This window comes from Salmo trutta, chromosome 25 (genome assembly GCF_901001165.1).
Source record: "Salmo trutta chromosome 25, fSalTru1.1, whole genome shotgun sequence".
Taxonomy (NCBI): domain Eukaryota; kingdom Metazoa; phylum Chordata; class Actinopteri; order Salmoniformes; family Salmonidae; genus Salmo; species Salmo trutta.
In genome coordinates this window covers 2,608,551-2,627,275 of record NC_042981.1, presented here as the reverse complement: position 1 = coordinate 2,627,275, position 18,725 = coordinate 2,608,551, and the positions used below count along the sequence as shown (strand labels likewise).

Here is an 18,725-nt window from a genome sequence, read left to right as displayed (position 1 = left end):
TCTCTCTCGGCTCCGGACTGTGGGCCGTCTCTCTCGGCTCTGTAGAGATCAGACCCCAGAGCCAGTAGTGATCAGACCCCAGAGCCAGTAGTCATCAGACCCCAGAGCCTGTAGTCATCAGACCCCAGAGCCTGTAGTGATCAGACCCCAGAGCATGTAGTCATCAGACCCCAGAGCCTGTTGGGATCAGACCCCAGAGCCTGTTGGGATCAGACCCCAGAGCCTGTTGGGATCAGACCCCAGAGCCTGTTGGGATCAGACCCCAGAGCCTGTTGGGATCAGACCCAAGAGCCTGTTGGGATCAGACCCAAGAGCCTGTAGGGATCAGACCCCAGAGCATGTTGTGATCAGACCCAAGAGCCTGTTGGGATCATACCCCAGAGCCTGTTGGGATCAGACCCCAAAGCCTGTTGTGATCAGATCCAAGAGCCTGTAGGGGTAACACCCCAGAGCCTGTTGGGATCAGTCCCAGAGCCTGTTGGGATCAGTCCCCAGAACCTGTTGGGATCAGACCCCAGAGCCTGTAGGGATCAGACCCCAGAGCCTGTTGTGATCAGTCCCCAGAGCCTGTTGGGATCAGTCCCCAGAACCTGTTGGGTTCAGACCACAGAGCCGGTAGGGATCAGACCCCAGAGCCTTTTGGGATCAGACCCCAGAGCCTGTTGGGATCAGACCACAGAGCCTGTAGGGATCAGACCACAGAGCCTGTAGAAATCAGAGCCCAGAGCCTGTAGAGATCAGGCCCCAGATCCTGTAGAGATTAGACCCCAGAGCCTGTAGAGATCAGACTCCAGAGCCTGTAGGGATCAGACTCCAGAGCCTGTAGGGATCAGACTCCAGAGCCTGTTGGGATCAGACCCCAGAGCCTGTTGGGATCAGACCCCAGAGTCTGTAGGGATCAGACCCCAGAGTCTATAGGGATCAGGCCCCAGAGCCTGTTGGGATCAGACCCCAGAGCCTGTTGGGATCAGGCCCCAGAGTCTGTAGGGATCAGACCCCAGAGTCTATAGGGATCAGACCCCAGAGCCTGTTGGGATCAGACCCCAGAGCCTGTAGAAATCAGAGCCCAGAGCCTGTAGAGATCAGGCCCCAGATCCTGTAGAGATTAGACCCCAGAGCCTGTAGAGATCAGACTCCAGAGCCTGTAGGGATCAGACTCCAGAGCCTGTTGGGATCAGACTCCAGAGCCTGTTGGGATCAGACTCCAGAGCCTGTTGGGATCAGACCCCAGAGTCTGTAGGGATCAGACCCCAGAGTCTATAGGGATCAGGCCCCAGAGTCTATAGGGATCAGGCCCCAGAGCCTGTTGGGATCAGACCCCAGAGCCTGTTGGGATCAGGCCCCAGAGTCTGTAGGGATCAGACCCCAGAGTCTATAGGGATCAGACCCCAGAGCCTGTTGGGATCAGACCCCAGAGCCTGTTGGGATCAGGCCCCAGAGCCTGTAGGGATCAGGCCCCAGAGCCTGTTGGGATCAGGCCCCAGAGCCTGTTGGGATCAGACCCCAGAGCCTGTAGGGATCAGACCCCAGAGTCTGTAGGGATCAGACCCCAGAGTCTGTAGGGATCAGACCCCAGAGTCTATAGGGATCAGACCCCAGAGCCTGTTGGGATCAGACCCCAGAGCCTGTTGGGATCAGACCCCAGAGCCTGTAGGGATCAGACCCCAGAGCCTGTTGTGATCAGACCCAAGAGCCTGTAGGGATTAGTGTACATTTGACCAAGTGAAGGAGTACATTGACTTTTGTATTTATATTTTTTGAATATTAAAGATTTATTTGTTTAAATATGTCCATTTTTACCCAGTAGGTGGTGACAATACACATTTTTTGTGGGGATGTAGTCTGCCAATAAAACTTTAAAAAAGAAGAAGAAAAAGAAGGTAGGTTTTTCAGCTGACAGGATATTCCTCTGATGTACAGATCATCTGGCTGTATATACGGTGGAGTTGATGGCCATACTGTTGGCCTTGCAGTGGGTTGAGGAAGTCAAGCTAGACAGAGTAGCCTGATATGGACAGTGATGGTGCAGAGATGACAGGAGCAGTGGAATAGAGATACTAAGGCCAGGCATTTATTTCAAGTACAGAGGAAAGTCAAGGAGGGGAGGACGGCAGGAAGGGACTGAAGAGAGGAGGCTATTTTTTACAAGATTTAAGGGTGGGACACAGCCAGTTGAATAAGACCTTAAATGTGATAGGAAAGCGTCCAACAGGAAGTGTGATTGTTGCCAGGAAACAGAGACAGTGGAGCTGATACTGTGTGTATTGCTACAGTGTGGGCAGGTTCAGAGGGAAAGAGACAGGCTGAGATCCAGTGTGAGGGAGAAGGGGATACAGGGAATTAGTTTAAAGAGTATATTGAGCAGAACGTCATTAGATATAGTCTCTCAAATATTTTGTTTTCTTTCATAACCCCCCCCCCCCCCCACGGGACGGTTGAGCTAATGTGATTTGCATGACATTGTAAGTAACAAGAACATTTCCCAGGACATAGACATGTCTTATATGGGCAGAAAGCTTCAATTATTGTTAATCTAACTGGACTGTCCAATTTACAGTAGCTATTACAGTGAAATAATACCATGCTATTGTTTGAGGAGAGTGCACAGTTATGTACTTGAAATGATATCAATAAACCAATTAGGCACATTTGGGCAGTCTTGATACAACATTTTGAACAGTAATGCAATGGTTCATTGGATCTGTCTAAAACTTTGCACATACACTACTGCCATCTAGACGCCAAAATCTAAATTGCGCCTAAACTGCAGTAATACATTATGGCCTTTCTCTGGCATTTCAAAGACGATGGAACAAAAATAAAAAATACATGTATTTTTTTTTCTTTGTATTATCTTTTACCAGATCTATTGTGTAATATTCTCCTCTAACCACTAGGCTACCTGCTGGTTACTAGTCCAACACTCTAACCACTAGGCTACCTGCTGGTTACTAGTCCAACGCTCTAACCACTAGGCTACCTGCTGGTTACTAGTCCAACGCTCTAACCACTAGGCTACCTGCTGGTTACTAGTCCAACGCTCTAACCACTAGGCTACCTGCTGGTTACTGGCCCAACGCTCTAACCACTAGGCTACCTGCTGGTTACTAGTCCAACGCTCTAACCACTAGGCTACCTGCTGGTTCCTAGTCCAACGCTCTAACCACTAGTCTACCTGCTGGTTACTAGTCCAACGCTCTAACCACTAGGCTACCTGCTGGTTACTAGTCCAACGCTCTAACCACTAGGCTACCTGCTGGTTACTAGTCCAACGCTCTAACCACTAGGCTACCTGCTGGTTACTAGTCCAACGCTCTAGCCACTAGGCTACCTGCTGGTTACTAGTCCAACGCTCTAACCACTAGGCTACCTGCTGGTTCCTAGTCCAACGCTCTAACCACTAGGCTACCTGCTGGTTCCTAGTCCAACGCTCTAACCACTAGGCTACCTGCTGGTTACTGGCCCAGCGCTCTAACCACTAGGCTACCTGCTGGTTACTGACCCAACGCTCTAACCACTAGGCTACCTGCTGGTTACTGGCCCAACGCTCTAACCACTAGGCTACCTGCTGGTTACTGGCCCAACGCTCTAACCACTAGGCTACCTGCTGGTTACTAGTCCAACGCTCTACCCACTAGGCTACCTGCTGGTTACTAGTCCAACGCTCTAACCACTAGGCTACCTGCTGGTTACTGGCCCAACGCTCTAACCACTAGGCTACCTGCTGGTTACTAGTCCAACGCTCTAACCACTAGGCTACCTGCTGGTTACTGGCCCAACGCTCTAACCACTAGACTACCTGCTGGTTACTGGTCCAACGCTCTAACCACTAGGCTACCTGCTGGTTACTGGCCCAACGCTCTAACCACTAGGCTACCTGCTGGTTACTGGTCCAACGCTCTAACCACTAGGCTACCTGCTGGTTACTGGCCCAACGCTCTAACCACTAGGCTACCTGCTGGTTACTGGTCCAACGCTCTAACCACTAGGCTACCTGCTGGTTACTAGTCCAACGCTCTAACCACTAGGCTACCTGCTGGTTACTAGTCCAAGGCTCTAACCACTAGGCTACCTGCTGGTTACTAGTCCAACGCTCTAACCACTAGGCTACCTGCTGGTTACTAGTCCAACGCTCTAACCACTAGGCTACCTGCTGGTTACTAGTCCAAGGCTCTAACCACTAGGCTACCTGCTGGTTACTAGTCCAACGCTCTAACCACTAGGCTACCTGCTGGTTACTAGTCCAACGCTCTAACCACTAGGCTACCTGCTGGTTACTAGTCCAACGCTCTAACCACTAGGCTACCTGCTGGTTACTAGTCCAACGCTCTAACCACTAGGCTACCTGCTGGTTACTGGCCCAACGCTCTAACCACTAGGCTACCTGCTGGTTACTAGTCCAACGCTCTACCCACTAGGCTACCTGCTGGTTACTAGTCCAACGCTCTAACCACTAGGCTACCTGCTGGTTACTGGCCCAACGCTCTAACCACTAGGCTACCTGCTGGTTACTAGTCCAACGCTCTACCCACTAGGCTACCTGCTGGTTACTAGTCCAACGCTCTACCCACTAGGCTACCTGCTGGTTACTAGTCCAACGCTCTAACCACTAGGCTACCTGCTGGTTACTGGCCCAACGCTCTAACCACTAGGCTACCTGCTGGTTACTAGTCCAACACTCTAACCACTAGGCTACCTGCTGGTTACTAGTCCAACGCTCTAACCACTAGGCTACCTGCTGGTTACTAGTCCAACGCTCTAACCACTAGGCTACCTGCTGGTTACTGGCCCAACGCTCTAACCACTAGGCTACCTGCTGATTACTAGTCCAACGCTCTACCCACTAGGCTACCTGCTGGTTACTGGCCCAACGCTCTAACCACTAGGCTACCTGCTGGTTACTAGTCCAACGCTCTACCCACTAGGCTACCTGCTGGTTACTAGTCCAACGCTCTACCCACTAGGCTACCTGCTGGTTACTAGTCCAACGCTCTAACCACTAGGCTACCTGCTGGTTACTGGCCCAACGCTCTAACCACTAGGCTACCTGCTGGTTACTAGTCCAACACTCTAACCACTAGGCTACCTGCTGGTTACTAGTCCAACGCTCTAACCACTAGGCTACCTGCTGGTTACTAGTCCAACGCTCTAACCACTAGGCTACCTGCTGGTTACTGGCCCAACGCTCTAACCACTAGGCTACCTGCTGATTACTAGTCCAACGCTCTACCCACTAGGCTACCTGCTGGTTACTAGTCCAACGCTCTAGCCACTAGGCTACCTGCTGGTTACTGGCCCAACGCTCTAACCACTAGGCTACCTGCTGGTTACTAGTCCAACGCTCTACCCACTAGGCTACCTGCTGGTTACTAGTCCAACGCTCTACCCACTAGGCTACCTGCTGGTTACTAGTCCAACGCTCTAACCACTAGGCTACCTGCTGGTTACTGGCCCAACGCTCTAACCACTAGGCTACCTGCTGGTTACTAGTCCAACACTCTAACCACTAGGCTACCTGCTGGTTACTAGTCCAACGCTCTAACCACTAGGCTACCTGCTGGTTACTAGTCCAACGCTCTAACCACTAGGCTACCCTGCCGCCTCATCATAGCAGCCTAAGATAGTAGCCTACTGTTTGTACTTGGCATAACGACTATTTACTCAGACAATATTGTAGGCCTTATCAATAATGTATTGTGGCTCTTCGAAACAGTAACATCCCTAACACACCTGAACAGGTAACTAGGTGATCCAGGGTCGTGATGACCTCGTGTTTTACAATGGAAGACATTCACCTGACAGACACATTCCTGCTTCACCTGCTTCACTTGCCTCACCTGCTTCTTAACTCTGGAAACTTGTGTTCATACATAAGTTATAAAGGTTTTGACCACCCAACAATGGCCACACAGACTAACTAGTGTGTGTGTGTGTTTCTGCTGCTCAGGAGTCCTATCCCTTCTGCTGTAATGTATTTGTAAAACAGGGGTATAGGGCCTAAATAACTGCTCCCAACTTATTTGCTGTCATTGTCAAGCCCAAACAAGGACGTGGAGTTGACATGATAGCAACAACCAGACTGGCACTCAGGCTACCTTTCACTGAGTTGACATGATAGCAACAACCAGACCTGGCACTCAGGCTACCTTTCACTGAGTTGACATGATAGCAACAACCAGACCTGGCACTCAGGCTACCTTTCACTGAGTTGACATGATAGCAACAACCAGACTGGCACTCAGGCTACCTTTCACTGAGTTGACATGATAGCAACAACCAGACCTGGCACTCAGGCTACCTTTCACTGAGTTGACATGATAGCATCAACCAGACCTGGCACTCAGGCTACCTTTCACTGAGTTGACATGATAGCATCAACCAGACTGGCACTACTCTTTATGACCTGATCTTAGATCAACGCTCCCTCTGAGACTCTTTATGACCTGATCTTAGATCAACGCTCCCTCTGAGACTCTTTATGACCTGATCTTAGATCAACGCTCCCTCTGAGACTCTTTATGACCTGATCTTAGATCAACGCTCCCTCTGAGACTCTTTATGACCTGATCTTAGATCAACGCTCCCTCTGAGACTCTTTATGACCTGATCTTAGATCAACGCTCCCTCTGAGACTCTTTATGACCTGATCTTAGATCACCACTCCTACTCTCAGATGCTTTATGAATATGGCCCCTGGTCAAAAGTAGTGCACTATTATTAAGAAATAGGTTGCCATTTTGAAGAAGGTCAGACACGGTAGTTTTCCTCTGCTAGACTAGAGCTCCGAGGGATAATAAGCTCCTTGAGTCTGGAGGTCATAAATTAGTCATTAATGAGTCATTCAATTATACTGAACAAAAAATGTAAACAACAATTTCAATGATTTTTGTGTGTGTTACAGTTCATACAAGAAAATCAGTCAATTGAAATAAATTCATTAGGCCTTAAATCTATGGATTTCATGTGACTGGGCAGGGGCACAGCCAGGGGTGGGTGTGGGAGGGCATAGGCCCACCCACTGGGGAGCCCATAGGCCCACCCACTGGGGAGCCCATAGGCCCACCCACTGGGGAGCCAGGCCCAGCCAATCAGAATGAGTTTTTCCCCACGAAAGGGCTTTTTTTACAGACAGAAATACTCCTCGGTTTCATCAGCTGTCCGGATGACTGGTCTCAGACGATTCTGCAGGTGAAGAAGCTGGATGTGGAGGTCCTGGGCTGGCGTGGTTATACGTGGTCTGGGGTTGTGAGGCTGGTTGGACATACTGCCAAATTCTCTAAAACGACATTTTGGTAGAGAAATAAACATTAAATTATCTGCCAACAGCTCTGGTGGACCTTCCTGCAGTCAGTATGCCAATTGCACGCTCTCTCAACTTGGGACATCTGTTGCATTGTGTTGTGTCGCAAAACTGCACATTTTAGAGTGGCCTTTTATTGTCCCCAGCACAAAGTGCACCTGTGTAATGATCATGCTGTTTAATCGTCTTCTTGATATGCCACACCTGTCAGGTGGATGGATTATCTTGGCAAAGGAGAAATGCTCTTTAACAGAGATCTGTGCACAACATTTGAGAGAAATACGTTTTTTGTGCTTATGGAGAAAAATGTCTGGGATCTTCATTTCAGCTCATGAAACATGAGACCAATACTTTACGTTTAGTTTATAATGTGTTCAGTATAGTTACTAGACCAGACCTGTACAGGCCTTCTCACTATTGTAGGTTTGGATCATTTCACACTGTTTGCATCCCAAATGGCACTATGTTCCCTATGGGACCTGGTCAAAAGTAGTGCACTTTATAGGCAATAGAGTTTCATTTGGGACAGATCCTCAACCTTTTTCAATGTTGTGTAATGGGTCACAGTTAGACTACTGTGTCTGTGATTCTCTAAGTGCTGAGATTATGGCAGGCTACTGCTTGGACTGAGACTGTATAATATTGTATAATATTGTATAATACTATAATATTGTATAATATTGTATATTACTCTATAATACTGTATAATACTGTATAATATTGTATAATACTGTATAATACTCTATTGTATACTACTGTATAATATTGTATAATACTCTATAATATTGTATAATACTGTATAATATTGTATAATACTCTAATAGTGTATAATATTGTATAATACTGTATAATATTGTATCATACTCTATCATATTGTATAATACTCTAATAGTGTATAATATTGTATAATACTGTATAATATTGTATCATACTCTATCATATTGTATAATACTCTATAAAACTCTATAATATTGTATAATACTGTATCATATTGTACAATACTCTATAATACTCTATAATACTCTATAGTATTGTATAATACTGTATAATATTGTATAATACTGTATGATATTGTATAATACTCTATAATATTGTATAATACTGTATACTATTGTATAATACTCTATAATATTGTATAATACTCTATAATATTGTATAATACTGTATGATATTGTATAATACTCTATAATACTCTATAATATTGTATAATACTGTATAATATTGTATAATACTCTATAATATTGTATAATACTCTAATATTGTATAATACTCTATAATATTGTATAATACTGTATGATATTGTATAATACTCTATAATACTCTATAATATTGTATAATACTCTATAATATTGTATAATACTGTACAATATTGTATAATACTGTATCATATTGTATAATACTGTATCATATTGTATAATACTCTATAATATTGTAAAATACTCTATAGTATTGTATAATACTGTATAATATTGTATAATACTGTATGATATTGTATAATACTCTATAATATTGTATAATACTCTATAATATTGTATAATACTCTATAATATTGTATAATACTGTATGATATTGTATAATACTCTATAATACTGTATAATACTGTATAATACTGTATAATATTGTATAATACTGTATAATATTGTATAATACTCTATAATATTGTATAATACTCTATAATATTGTATAATACTGTATAATACTGTATAATACTGTATGATATTGTATAATACTCTATAATACTCTATAATATTGTATAATACTGTATAGTACTCTATAATATTGTATAATACTGTATAATATTGCCCCGTTCAAAAAGCAGGAAATCCCCTTAAACTCTCAGACATCGAAAGCTAATTTGGGCCATTGCATCATTATTCACTAATCTTTTACTTTCCCTTTCGTTTTCCTGACCAATAGAAGTAGCAGATTCCCAGACAGAGCAGCAGTCATTATCCTGGGTTCTGTTTCCATTTTCAGCAGTTCTTCCTCCACTACTGATAATGAAATTCGATTCTTGCATAATCTGACATACTATATTTTTTCCCTTCTTTCATTTCATTTCATTTCCTGTTTTTTTTTTGTTTTTTTTTTAACCAAACGGATCAGTCTGAGATCCATACTGAAGTCATACGTACGTATCATCTGAGAGACCAGGTAAGGATAAAAGCTTCACAATACAACCCATAACCTGCGTAGTTTTAGCGAGTACATTTACAGCTAATGCAAAGCTGCATTACACACACTGCTGGGTCATAGTCACTTACCTTTTGGACCGAGAGAATCACAACGGGAAACAAGTTGCTAACCTCAATGCTTTTAAATGCTTTGTATCCACGTGTTGTTGAATTGCCGTTTTATTGTATTTATTTTTTATTTTTTTATTGTCAAATCTAATATAAATAAATATGTACATTTTGTTGACGATTTCTTCTCTGCTCTCTCCTACTCTCTCAACAGCACAGAGATGTCTTTCGCACGTGATAAACTGTCTTTGCACCTGCGCCGCAGAATGAGGGAGCTTATTACAAGAGTGAAAGCCACAGAGCTCATACCCAACCTGCCCTGCCTTACACTGTCTGACAGGGTTGGTAGCTGGTCGGATGTTGGTCATTGGCCTTTATTCAAATCTGATTTATGTTTCTTCATGGTAGATGCTAAGTGAGATCCTTGGTATGACCATACCCTAAACCCTAACCTTATCCCTTACTCTCTGAACTTAAACCCTTACTTTAACCGTTTTAAGATTGTAACTTCAATGGGGTGATGTCACAGTTTGACGTCCCAATAATCCCACTTAGCATTTACCGTTTCTTCAATGTAAGATATTATCCTTGTTATGGATGTCATGATTAGGGCCAGTTGTTATGGCTGTGTCTAGTCAGGTATGGGTTGGTTATGGCTGTTATAGTCAGGTATGGGTTGGTTATGGCTGTGTATAGTCAGGTATGGGTTGGTTATGGCTGTTATAGTCAGGTATGGGTTGGTTATGGCTGTGTATAGTCAGGTATGGGTTGGTTATGGCTGTGTCTAGTCAGGTATGGGTTGGTTATGGCTGTTATAGTCAGGTATGGGTTGGTTATGGCTGTTATAGTCAGGTATGGGTTAGGGTTGGTTATGGATGTGTATAGTCAGGTATGGGTTAGGGTTGGTTATGGCTGTGTATAGTCAGGTATGGGTTGGTTATGGCTGTTATAGTCAGGTATGGGTTAGGGTTGGTTATGGCTGTGTATAGTCAGGTATGGGTTAGTGTTGGTTATGGCTGTTATAGTCAGGTATGGGTTAGTGTTGGTTATGGCTGTGTATAGTCAGGTATGGGTTAGTTATGGCTGTTATAGTCAGGTATGGGTTGGTTATGGCTGTGTCTAGTCAGGTATGGGTTGGTTATGGCTGTGTATAGTCAGGTATGGGTTGGTTATGGCTGTGTATAGTCAGGTATGGGTTGGTTATGGCTGTTATAGTCAAGTATGGGTTGGTTATGGCTGTTATAGTAAGGTATGGGTTAGGGTTGGTTATGGCTTTGTATAGTCAGGTATGGGTTGGTTATGGCTGTTATAGTCAGGTATGGGTTGGTTATGGCTGTTATAGTCAGGTATGGGTTAGTGTTGGTTATGGCTGTGTCTAGTCAGGTATGGGTTGGTTATGGCTGTTATAGTCAGGTATGGGTTGGTTATGGCTGTGTATAGTCAGGTATGGGTTAGTTATGGCTGTTATAGTCAGGTATGGGTTAGTTATGGCTGTTATAGTCAGGTATGGGTTGGTTATGGCTGTTATAGTCAGGTATGGGTTGGTTATGGCTGTTATAGTCAGGTATGGGTTGGTTATGGCTGTGTATAGTCAGGTATGGGTTGGTTATGGCTGTTATAGTCAGGTATGGGTTGGTTATGGCTGTGTCTAGTCAGGTATGGGTTAGTTATGGCTGTTATAGTCAGGTATGGGTTAGGGTTGGTTATGGCTGTGTATAGTCAGGTATGGGTTAGGGTTGGTTATGGCTGTTATAGTCAGGTATGGGTTGGTTATGGCTGTGTATAGTCAGGTATGGGTTAGGGTTGGTTATGGCTGTTATAGTCAGGTATGGGTTGGTTATGGCTGTTATAGTCAGGCATGGGTTGGTTATGGCTGTTATAGTCAGGTATGGGTTAGGGTTGGTTATGGCTGTTATAGTCAGGTATGGGTTGGTTATGGCTATTATAGTCAGGTATGGGTTGGTTATGGCTGTTATAGTCAGGTATGGGTTGGTTATGGCTGTGTCTAGTCAGGTATGGGTTGGTTATGGCTGTGTCTAGTCAGGTATGGGTTAGTGTTGGTTATGGCTGTGTATAGTCAGGTATGGGTTAGTTATGGCTGTTATAGTCAGGTATGGGTTGGTTATGGCTGTGTATAGTCAGGTATGGGTTGGTTATGGCTGTGTATAGTCAGGTATGGGTTGGTTATGGCTGTTATAGTCAGGTATGGGTCGGTTATGGCTGTGTATAGTCAGGTATGGGTCGGTTATGGCTGTGTATAGTCAGGTATGGGTTGGGGTTGGTTATGGCTTTGTCTAGTCAGGTATGGGTTGGTTATGGCTGTTATAGTCAGGTATGGGTTGGTTATGGCTGTTATAGTCAGGTATGGGTTGGTTATGGCTGTTATAGTCAGGTATGGGTTGGTTATGGCTGTTATAGTCAGGTATGGGTTGGTTATGGCTGTTATAGTCAGGTATGGGTTGGTTATGGCTGTGTCTAGTCAGGTATGGGTTGGTTATGGCTGTGTCTAGTCAGGTATGGGTTGGTTATGGCTGTGTCTAGTCAGGTATGGGTTGGTTATGGCTTTGTCTAGTCAGGTATGGGTTGGTTATGGCTGTGTCTAGTCAGGTATGGGTTGGTTATGGCTGTGTCTAGTCAGGTATGGGTTGGTTATGGCTGTTAAAGTTAGGTATGGGTTGGTTATGGCTGTTATAGTCAGGTATGGGTTGGTTATGGCTGTGTATAGTCAGGTATGGGTTGGTTATGGCTGTTATAGTCAGGTATGGGTTAGGGTTGGTTATGGCTGTGTATAGTCAGGTATGGGTTGGTTATGGCTGTTATAGTCAGGTATGGGTTGGTTATGGCTGTTATAGTCAGGTATGGGTTGGTTATGGCTGTGTATAGTCAGGTATGGGTTGGTTATGGCTGTGTCTAGTCAGGTATGGGTTAGTGTTGGTTATGGCTGTGTATATTCAGGTACACTACATGACCAAAAGTATGTGGACAGCTGCTCGTCGAACATCTCATTCCAAAAGCATGGAGTTTTATTTTACCTTTATTTAACTAGGCAAATCAGTTAAGAACAAATTCTTATTTACAATGACGGCCTAGGAACAGTGGGTTAACTGCCTTGTTCAGGGGCAGAACAACAGATTTTTACCTTGTCAACTCGGGGATTCGATCTTGCAACCTTCCAGTTACTAGTCCAACGCTCTAACCACTAGGCTACCTGCCGCCCCAAGTTGGTCATTAAAATGGTCAAATCCGGAAACTATCATTTTGAAAACAAAACGTTTATTCTTTCAGTAAAATACAGAACCGTTCTGTATTTTATCGAACGGTGGCAAGTCTAAATATTGCTGTTACATTGCACAACCTTCAGTGGTATGTCATAATTATGTAAAATTCTGGCAAATGAATTACGGTCTTTGTTAGATAGAAATGGTCTTCACACAGTTCTCAACGAGCCAGGTGGCCCAAACTGCTGCATATACCCCGACTCTGCTTACACTGAACGCAAGAGAAGTGACACAATTTGCCTAGTTAATGTTGCCTGCTAACATGAATTTATTTTAACTAAATATGCAGGTTTTAAAAATATATACTTGTTTATTGATTTTAAAGAAAAGCATTGATGTTTATGGTTAGGTACGTTGGTGCAACGACAGTACTTTTTCGCGATTGTGCTTTTGTTAAATCATCACCCGTTTGGCGAAGTAGGCTGTGATTCGATGATAAATTAACAGGCACTGCATTGATTATTTGCAACGCAGGACAAGCTAGTTAACCTAGTAATATCATCAACCATGTGTAGTTAACTAGTGATTATGTGAAGATTGATAGTTTTTTTTATACGATAAGTTTAATGCTAGCTAGTGTGTTTTATCACTCCAGAGAACGCATTTCCTCTGCTCCATAGTCCAATGGCGGCGAGCTTTACACCACTCCAGCCAATGCTTGGCATTGCGCATGGTGATTTTTCACTTGTGTGCGGCTGCTCGGCCATGGAAACCCACTTCATGAAGCTCCCGACGAACAGTTCTTGTGCTGACGTTGCTTCCAGAGACCGTTTGGAACTCAGTAGTGAGTGTTGCAACCGAGGACAGATGATTTTTACGCCCTTAAGCACTCGGCGGTCCCGTTCTGTGAGCTTGTGTGGCCTACCACTTCGCGGCTGAGCCGTTGTTGCTCGTAGACGTTTCCACTTCACAATAACAGCACTTACAGTTGACCGGGGCATCTCTAGCAAGGCATATATCTGGCGAACTGACTTGTTGGCACGGTGACATCCTATGACGCTGCCACGTTGAAAGTCACTGAGCTCTTCAGTAAAGGTCATTCTACTGCCAATGTTTGTCTATGGAGATTGCATGGCTGTGTGCTCGATTTTTTTTTATACACCTGTCAGCAACGTGTGTGGCTGAAATACCTGAATCCACCAATCTGAAGAGGTGTCCACATACTTGTATGTAGTTCTAGTTTTTTCAAATGCGTTTTAAACAAATATTCTCATTCATCATATTCTTAGGAGGAAATCCAGGCCATGAACAGCCGTATTGGTAACTCAAGTGCAATGCAGATCCTGCTGGACTGTGTGCAGAAGAGAATGAACTGGCCAGAAGAGTTGATGTCAGCCTTGGAGGTGCTGGAGCACCAGGACCTGGCTGATGAAATGAGAGCAGAGTGGAACAAGCACAACCAGACCAGTAAGTCACCATCAAATTAAATCAAACTTTATTTAAAGTGTGTTAAAAAAAACAGACTTCACAGTGAAACATCACTGGATTCTAGGACTAGGTTGGCAGGTAGCCTAGTGGTTAGAGCATTGGGCCAGCAACTGAAAGGTTGTTAGATTAAATCCCCGAGTTGACATGGTATAAATCTGTCGTTCTGCCCCTGAACAAGGTAGTTAACCCACTGTTCCCCGGTAGGCCATCATTGTAAATAAGAATATGTTCTTAATTAACTGACTTGCCTAGTTAAAATAAATAATAAAATGCATTTGATTGATTAAATGCTGTATATGACTGGACCACTTTATTCATCTAAGGACATTTTCCAGCAGGTTTCACCATTACAATAAACCTTAGACAGAACATGGAGGGTAAATCTGTTGGGGATGTTCATGTGCCCTATTCTTATATACATAAACTTTTTTAAAGTCTAATCTGCTTTTGTTTCCCTAGATCATTCTCCTCCTGCTGCTCCTCCTACCAGCCCATCTCTGCCCATCTCAGAGAGCTCTAAGGACCCTACATCTTCTATGGTCCTCCCAGCTTGGCCAACACCACCTTCAGAGTCACTCAGCCCTAAGATTGCTGCCTGTCCGGAGGATGGTGCCCAGCCAGTAGTCCCCACAAGCTCAGTTGCTGAGGCTCCCATCTCTGGCGCCTCCCCAGAGCCAGCTCCACAAGCTCTCGAAGCAGCAGTAAGACCTGTCACAGCCACCCAGGCAGCACCTTCACCTGTCTCAGTGAAAATGGAGCCCACAACGGTCTCTGAACCACAGCCTCCACTCTCTCACTCTGATAACGCTACCTCCTCCCAACCTGGTCCTGTAGAAACTGGATCTCTGGAGGATAACCCATCTCATATAGTCCTGTCTGAAACCATTCTCACCTTGCCTGTGTCAGACCTAAACCCAACCCTGCCCCAAACTAAATACACTCCCACCGCCGATGCTCCTGCCTCGGTCCAGGCCTCGGTCCAGGCCTCGGTCCAGGCCTCTGAGAGACGTCCGGTTCAGGACACCACGCCACCAACAGCCAAAGTGACCACCTTCCACCAGAAGCCAGTAGAGGACTCTGATCCAACTGCAACTCAGGTGAATAGTAATTCTTGTGAAATGTTGTATGTTTACTGACTAGATAGAGTTAAACCGAATTTATCTTACTAACGAAATGAAATCTGTTGACCACATCTACATTTTGAAATATCAACGAAGAGTTGAAAACGTTGACGAGAAGCGGGAACTAAAAACTATCTCTCGTCCAGGTGACTGAAGATGACCAGCACACTGAGCTGTCTCAGAGCCCCCCGAGTCATCACTTCTCCCCGGTCACGGCCCCAGCCTCACCCCCGGTACATACCTCCATGGATGAGGATAACCGGGAGCTCAGCAAGCCTGACGTTCTCCTCAGTGAGAACCAGCCATACTCAGGAGGCTCATGGCTTCTGCAGATGGATAGCGGGTCAGTGTCGGACCCAGAGCCGGCTGCTGTGACCAGTCCTGCTGCTGTGACCAGTCCTGCTGCTGTGACCAGTCCTGCTCCTGTGACCAGTCCTGCTCCTGTGACCTGTCCTGCTGCTGTGACCAGTCCTGCTGCTGTGACCAGTCCTGCTGCTGTGACCAGTCCTGCTGCTGTGACCTGTCCTGCTGCTGTGACCTGTCCTGCTGTGGTCCCAGACCCCGTCCCAGAGCCCTTGGCTAGTGTTCCAGTCCCTCTGACTTCTGCAACGCCTCTGCCATGTCAGGAGCATGGAGTCCCTGAGGAGCTAGAGGAATCCGTGTCCCGTATCGAGCCTGAGGAAGACACGTACCAGGAAGTGCTGATCAATGTAATTCACGTGTCTGAGGACGCGTACACCCAGAATCAGGAAGGCCAAACACAGAGCATGCTGGGTAATAATGATGCAGGTGTGTCTGAAACACTCCCACCAGTTCAGAACCACAACAGACAATCCCAAATCACACCTCTCTCTGGATCTACAGAACTTGACCTGTCGTCTGGTCCGAACCAGCACGACCAAACTGAGGACAGTCTGGCGAAAGCAGCTAGTAAGTCTGAAGACTCTCAGGGTCTGATTATGATTGCTAACGGCCATGCCGCCAGCCCCTCAACCAAACAGCCTGATCCTCCACCTCCAGCCTCTTCTCCTTCTGTCACCATCGTCAACGGCTCCTCCACTGATAACTGTCCTCTCCCGGTGGCTGTGGAGGCAGAAGTCATGCTCAAGGACATGATGGCTAGCGTTGTCCCTGAGCTGAAGCAGAAACGGGAGAGGAGGAAGGGAGCCAGAATAGGAGGGAGCTACTACTTCCTGGGGGCTGCTGTCCTGAGTGTCTCAGCCCTGTTTGTGGCCTGGAGGATGAAGAATTAAGGGTTTTGGGAAAGAAGGAGGTTGTGTCTCAAGTTTGTCTGTCCGTGATTCTATTTCCTTGCCTCCTTATCAGCCTTATTGGAAGAGAGGTCCCTCTGCAATGAGATTTGAGAAGGTGAGAAGAGAAGATGTGCAAATCAAAGAAAGATTAATTGAGAAATAGCTGAATTGCTGTGAAAAGAATTGATTGTGGTTCAAGATTTTAAGAGATTATTGGCCCAGTGCTTTATTGTTTTTTTTAGTATTGAAGGTGCTGAAATTAAGTATTTATAGGTGACCAATAGCAGCACTTATCCAAGACTTTGATCAGCAGTCTAAATCAAATCAAAGTTTATTTGTCACGTGCACCGAATACAACAGGTGTAGACCTCACAGTGAAATGCTTACTTACAGGCTCTAACAGATCACAGGCCCCATCTATGTTTACTGTAAATATATGTTCACTAGGAACTCAGGCCCCATCTATGCTTACTGTAAATATATGTTCACTAGGATCTCAGGCCCCATCTATGTTTACTGTAAATAATATATGTTCACTAGGATCTCAGGCCCGATCTATGTTTACTGTAAATATATGTTCACTCGGAACTCAGGCCCCATCTATGTTTACTGTAAATATATGTTCACTAGGATCTGAGGGCAGATCTATGTTTACTGTAAATATATGTTCACTCGGGAACTCAGGCCCCATCTATGTTTACTGTAAATATATGTTCACTCGGAACTCAGGCCCCATCTATGTTTACTGTAAATATATGTTCACTCGGAACTCAGGCCCCATCTATGTTTACTGTAAATATATGTTCACTCGGGAACTCAGGCCCCATCTATGTTTACTGTAAATATATGTTCACTCGGAACTCAGGCTCCATCTATGTTTACTGTAAATATATGCTCACTAGGATCTCAGGCCCGATCTATGTTTACTGTAAATATATGTTCACTCGGAACTCAGGCCCCATCTATCTTTACTGTAAATATATGTTCACTAGGATCTCAGGCCCCATCTATGCTTACTGTAAATATATGTTCACTAGGAACTCAGGCCCCATCTATGTTTACTGTAAATATATGTTCACTCGGAACTCAGGCCCCATCTATGTTTACTGTAAATATATGTTCACTAGGATCTCAGGCCCCATCTATGCTTACTGTAAATATATGTTCACTAGGATCTCAGGCCCCATCTATGCTTACTGTAAATATATGTTCACTAGGATCTCAGGCCCCATCTATGTTTACTGTAAATAATATATGTTCACTAGGATCTCAGGCCCGATCTATGCTTACTGTAAATATATGTTCACTAGGATCTCAGGCCCCATCTATGCTTACTGTAAATATATGTTCACTAGGATCTCAGGCCCCATCTATGTTTATTGTAAATAATATATGTTCACTAGGATCTCAGGCCCGATCTATGCTTACTGTAAATATATGTTCACTTCACGATACATACAAACTTTGGACTAGGCCATTCCAAAACTTCAAATTTGTTTATTTTTTAGCCATTTTCATGTAGACTTGATTGTTTGTTTTGGATCATTGTCTTGCTGCATGACCCAGCTGTGCTTCAGCTTCAGCTCACAGATGGATGGCCTGACATTCTCCTGTAAAATTTTCTGATACAGAGCAGAATTCATGGTCCCTTCTATTAAGGCAAGTCATCCAGGTCCTGAGGCGGCAAAGCATCCCCAAACCATCACACTACCACCACCATGCTTGACCATTGGTATGAGGTTCTTACTGTGGAATGCAGTGTCTGGTTTTCTCCAGACATAATGGGACTCATCTCATCCAAAAAGTTGACTCAAATTTGCCAAAAAGCAACTGGATGATCATCAAGACTCTTGGAAGAATATTCTATGGACAGATTAGTCAAAGTATAATTTTTTTGGGACGACAGTGGTCCCATTATGGGGCGATAGGTAGCCTAGTGCGTTGGCACAGTAACCGAAAAGTTGCTGGATTGAATCCCCGAGCTGACAAGGTAAAAATCTGTCGTTCTGCCCCTGAACAAGGCAGTTAACCCACTGTTCCTAGGCCAGTAACTGAAAAGTTGCTGGATCGAATCCCCGAGCTGACAAGGTAAAAATCTGTCG

At 44.7% G+C, this 18,725-nt stretch overlaps 1 protein-coding gene across 1 annotated transcript; it reads left to right on the top strand.

Moving 5' to 3' along the window:
- Window positions 1-9,054: 9,054 nt before the first annotated feature.
- LOC115161831 (proteoglycan 4) lies at window positions 9,055-17,487 on the top strand. The gene is made up of 5 exons (XM_029712633.1): window positions 9,055-9,454; window positions 9,758-9,884; window positions 14,051-14,228; window positions 14,709-15,346; window positions 15,517-17,487. Exons 2-5 carry the CDS (start codon window positions 9,765-9,767, stop codon window positions 16,621-16,623), a joined length of 2,043 nt encoding a protein of 680 aa, XP_029568493.1. The 5' UTR covers window positions 9,055-9,454; window positions 9,758-9,764; the 3' UTR covers window positions 16,624-17,487.
- The last annotated feature ends 1,238 nt before the right edge of the window (window positions 17,488-18,725 follow it).